The 4,942-nt window shown below is 42.7% G+C and overlaps 1 protein-coding gene across 1 annotated transcript; it reads right to left on the reverse strand.

The window, feature by feature from the left end:
• Window positions 1-1,258: 1,258 nt before the first annotated feature.
• Window positions 1,259-3,800, reverse strand: LOC129088801 (uncharacterized). Its single transcript, XM_054596032.1, has 4 exons — window positions 3,402-3,800; window positions 3,157-3,298; window positions 2,979-3,051; window positions 1,259-2,746 (listed from the first exon to the last, which is right to left on the reverse strand). Exons 1-4 carry the CDS (start codon window positions 3,778-3,780, stop codon window positions 1,259-1,261), a joined length of 2,082 nt encoding a protein of 693 aa, XP_054452007.1. The 5' UTR covers window positions 3,781-3,800.
• Window positions 3,801-4,942: the final 1,142 nt, after the last annotated feature.

The raw sequence follows: 4,942 nt of genomic DNA on the forward strand, positions 1-4,942 counted from the left end.
CTGTCTGGAGATAAGCCCTGAATTTATGGAGTATTGGAAATCCTTGCTGCTGCTACATGCGCATTAGGGTGAGGAACGGCTCCCCCATGCTGCCACTGGAGTCACCCGGTTAACAGCAAGGAGCCCATTTTATTGTTTATTAAAAATATTTAGTGTTCCTTTTTTTTTTCTGGACTGTTGCTGTCAATGGAATGGGAAAACGCTTGGAGAAGGGTGTGTTTGTGTTTATGTATGTTGGTAGGTGTGTTCTTTTATGGTGTATGGTCATTTGCTTTACCTCTCCCTCCAATTCATTCTAAGTGCATCTCAGTAAAGCATTTGCTGACTAGCCATCCTGACTTCGCTCACCTTCAATTTTTTTGCAAATCAGTAAAGGTTCAAATCCTACATGAGTACATCGTCGAAGAATGTGGTGAACTCAGTCTTTATACCTTAAAAGTAATTTACTAAACTGAAGGCCCGCAGCGCATTTTAAAATTTAAACTCAATTTCTTCTGTTTTGCCTACGTATTCACAGTGATTGTGTGTTGTGCTCTGAGCACTGCCAAATCACTGAAAAAACACAACTAAAGTCAAACAATTCATGCACTTGATCCTTTTTGTACCCAGATCTAGAATAAAATGACTGTATTGGTAGGGGAGAGTCAAATGAGCTAAAATGACATATCAGTAAAATGTACACATTTACCATTAATTCAGGATGTTTCCTAGCCATGGAAATTATCAGAATGAATTCAGGACGAAGGGCAGTGAAAATATGATTGTTTTTTAAAAAGTGGTCTTGTGTCTCACTTTACACCATCTCAGGGGTAAACTGAGACAGACCAGCGAAATCAATGGGGTAAAGTGAATCAGCAAGGGGTAAACTGATCCACTTACTTTATCCACTCTGAAACTACCATAACAACACATTTTGTAACAGTTAGAATCCTGACAGCTAGCTTGACAACCACACATTCCACAACTAATTTCAGACTAGTAACAGAATCATGGGGATTGTCAATTAAGCCCTTTTTTTTCTCTAAACACTTTAAAGTAACTCTGAACAAAATCAAATACAACATAGTATAATTCAAAATGTTTTAATTAAAATTCAAATGACAGATAGAACCAGATAGATTAGAACACAGTCTGGGAGTCAGAACACAAAAAAGAAACAGCTAGAACAGCCTGGGACTCAGAACACAGGACTAGATCCACCTGGATTAGAACATCAGCCTACTCTTTGGATGTGCTTTATGTGTTAACTCGAAGTAGGCTACTCTACATTCCAGCCCTGAAGGTTACAGGGAAAGATGAAGAGCTGCTCTCTCCGTGTGGTTCCTCCAGGCCTTTTAGGTTGAGGCAGCTTCTTCACCACGTCACTTTTATGAACATGTGCCACATCATTTTCCTTTATAGCAAACATGGGTCTCTCCCACTCTTTCGTGTTTCCCTTGATTCTTCTGAGAAATTGTGCAAGTATTTCGTCATCCTCAACTTTCTCAACCATGCCAATGTAACGGACGCTCCTGTGTTTGGTTGCAAAGTTTACTATGACAAAGTCACCCACGGACAGATCTGTGTTTCCTGGATCACTTCTCTCATCCTCAGAGCTCTCTTCGTCAGACACATCATCAAGTGGGACAGGGACATCACTCTCCTCAGAGCTGCTAACTACGATTTTCTTTTTGGTTGCTTTCTTTTTCGGTTTTCCCTTTTCTTTGCTATTCTGCTTTTTCCCTGCCAGTTTCTTTTGACTTTCTTTATAAGCCTTTTCAATTGCCTGCTTCTCAGGAGTATCAGTTATGATGGCTGTCTTCACACGCTTTCGTTTGGTTTGTGTTCTGGGGGAACATTTGGGAAGTGGCACGATTTCACGAGGGGACACATATCCAGGTCGGCTGGGAACACGTGGCACATCTGAGTCAGCTGGCGGGGCACATCCATGTGGACCATGCGCAGTGGATGAATTAGCATCATCGAGTAATTTATCTGCAGCGGGTGGACCATCTGGACCATCAGCGGGTGGACCATCTGCAGCGGGTGGACCATCTGCAGCGGGTGGACCATCTGAAGTGGGTGGACCATCCGGATCATCTGCAGTGGCAGGCTGCAGCTCAGGGTTTGGCCGGTCGGACACCATGGATGGTGCAAACGCTCCATCAGGGAAAATTTCTCGGTTATATGGGAAAATCCCAGTGGACCTAAATCCAGAAGTGATGTTGCGTGGTGTCACTGCTGACATGAAGGCCTCATTCACAAGTCCAGCAATCTGGTAGATGGAGACTGTTTTGCCAGGGTTAGATCTCATCCACCCATCAAGAGCTCGGCTGTATTGGGTCTTGAACGGGCCATACACGGTCACGTCGAGAGGCTGCAATCGATGGGATGTGTGGGGAGGGATGGTGAGCAGAACAATACCGTTGCTCTTGGCTACTTCTACTGCTTTGAGTGAGATGTGAGCCTTCAGGTTATCCAGGATAAGCAGCATGGGACGGTCAGGGGTGCAGTTAGTGTGCTGTATCAGGTGATCAAGGAACTTGGGCCAGGTGTCTTCATTCATCCATCCCGTTCTGGTGGAGGTACCTTTGGCTCCTGGAGGTGCTCCTATCATGAAGCAGTCCTTAAACTTAACTCTGGGGAAGACAAACATGGGAGATGTGGCATTCCCAGCAGCATTCACTGCACACACCACAGTCACCAATTCTCCTCTCTCAGCCGATGTGACAGAACCAACTTGCTTTTTTCCTTTCTCTGTCACAACCTGAATCAAATAGAAAGTTTAGAATCAATGGCATGTGCAATCAGTAGGCTACCACTGGTCTGGAAGTTGTATTTAATTGTATTTATTTTCAGTCCATTCATTTTTTCCAGTTGACAAGTTCACAAAATTACTAATAGCATTAGTTTCTGCATTCTGTCAATAGCTAGCTGGTCATTATCACAAGCCACTCAGTATCAGCCTGGTGCTCTCTAGTGTATCATGTGTAGCTTACCTGCCGTGGCTTTTGTACTGTAAATACGCCTGTTTCATCCACATTGTAAATCATGTGTGGAGGGAATTTATGCCTGTTAAAGATGAGACGCAAGGGAAGAACCTTATCAGAATCAAAAACAAATCTTACTGGTAAATCCTCCATAAAACATTTGCAACTAAAGAATTAATTCTGTCACCTGTCCATCACTACAGCCAGATTGTCAAAGAACTCCCCGACTGTAGTTTTATTGAAGGCTGTAGCCCTTCCCATTGATGTTGCCTCTGGAGTTCGGACAGAGAGATGGCGACGTGCTAGGAAGCTGCCAAACCAATCTGCACCTAGAGTAGACAATTCATTATTATAAGATTTAGCTTTGTGGCAAGATCTGTTGGCCTTAGTTAACCTACAGAATCATGTGATCTCTTGCACACCCTAGCCTACCTGCACATTGTGTCTTTGTCCAATTGGCAGGGACAGGGATATAGTTTTTCTCTGCATATTCAAATGCCAGTTGACGGCACTTAACTGGAGGAAGGCCATGGAACTGGTCAGCTCGTTGTTTCAAGTGTTGGGCAAGCTCCTCCTCCATCTCATCTGTGAATATTCTCTTTGCCTCAGCTACTGCACCCCAGGCTACTGATTTTACTTCCCCTTTCTCTTTTTTCTTCATGAACCTTAGGAGGCTTGACTTGTCAATATGTCTGTCCCTTGCAGCTGCTCTTAAAGACATCTTCCCTTCCTTGACCTCAGCGGCTGCACTTTCCATCTCCTCAAGGGATGTTTTGCCCCAGGTTGTCTTCCTGCTGTATATCCTTGGCATGATGGCTTTTCTACAATGTTTATGACATTAAAAATAAAACATATGTGATGTAATATTACATTAAAATATGTTTAAGACTAAACTTAACTTGTGCCTCATGGTGGCATTTGTCTCACTTTCCCCCACCACCACCATTTTAGAAAAAATTACCTCTCTTAGTAATTCAGGCTAATCTTCAGCTAGCATCATCACATGGTTTTATATGTTGGTAGTTCATCAACATGTATGATATAAGTTTTTCTACCTGAATCAATTTGCTTTGGCACAACAGTTGATTAAGTTGACAGCAAGAAAATTTACTTTAACATGCAAAAAATATATTTTTGTGAAAAAAACATGCTTACCACAGCACCAGGAGGTTCTCTCCTTCATGGCCAAGGGGAAATGGGAGGGGCTTGAAAACATAATGGTCACATGACCACAAATGTGTCCCGTTGCCTAGATACAGGGGGTGTCTCACATTACCCAATGTCTCACATTACCCCGTTCTCCCCTACAGTCATTGGCTCAAAGCCAATCCCAAAAGCGCTCTTCTCCATATTTGGACATGTGATTGGCCACATGGCCCTCAACATGGAGATGGCTGAGCTGGCAGAGGGTGGGTGTTGGAGGACGATGTTGTCAGTGCTGTGAAAATTAGCTCGCTAGCAGAACATACACTAACAGCTTCCATTCTCATGACGGGCATTGGATGACGGACTTATTTTTATGGTTTTACTTTTAGCGAACCGGTTTTGGTACTATTCAAGCCCCTCTCAATTCTGTATCTGAATGCATCATGTGTCAAGACAACTTGAGGACTGAAGCTGCTTCTGCTTTTGCTATGTGGCTTCTGTAGATAAAACATATTTTGTTCTCCAGAACAAGCTTAAGACCCCTCTTTTTTGTTTTAGAAGCAGTTTACATACACTTTTTTAAGCTTTCAGATCAGATTATATAATGAAACAGTTGACATAACTCAGTTTTTATGTAACAGAAGCAGTTTACGTACCTTAGATTGTACACCTCTGATGGGCATGGTTTTTTAACCTTTTTTTTTTTTTACAGATTGGATCTTCTTGATCAGCTTACATACCTCAGTTCTTACACTATAGCAGCATTTTAGGGATCTGAAAGCAGCTTTAAGGCATTATATGTAATACTCCACAGTTGTTGTACCCAA

The sequence above is a fragment of the Anoplopoma fimbria genome, chromosome 3 (assembly GCF_027596085.1).
Source record: "Anoplopoma fimbria isolate UVic2021 breed Golden Eagle Sablefish chromosome 3, Afim_UVic_2022, whole genome shotgun sequence".
Taxonomy (NCBI): Eukaryota; Metazoa; Chordata; class Actinopteri; order Perciformes; family Anoplopomatidae; genus Anoplopoma; species Anoplopoma fimbria.

Coding starts and splice junctions, on each gene's coding strand:
- LOC129088801 (XM_054596032.1), bottom strand. CDS start 3,780: ATGCCAAGGATATACAGCAGGAAGACAACCTGGGGCAAAACATCCCTT. Junction 3,052..3,156: donor CTGGCTGTAGTGATGGACAG/GTGACAGAATTA, acceptor CATCTTTAACAG/GCATAAATTCCCTCCACACA. Junction 2,747..2,978: donor CAGTACAAAAGCCACGGCAG/GTAAGCTACACA, acceptor TATTTGATTCAG/GTTGTGACAGAGAAAGGAAA.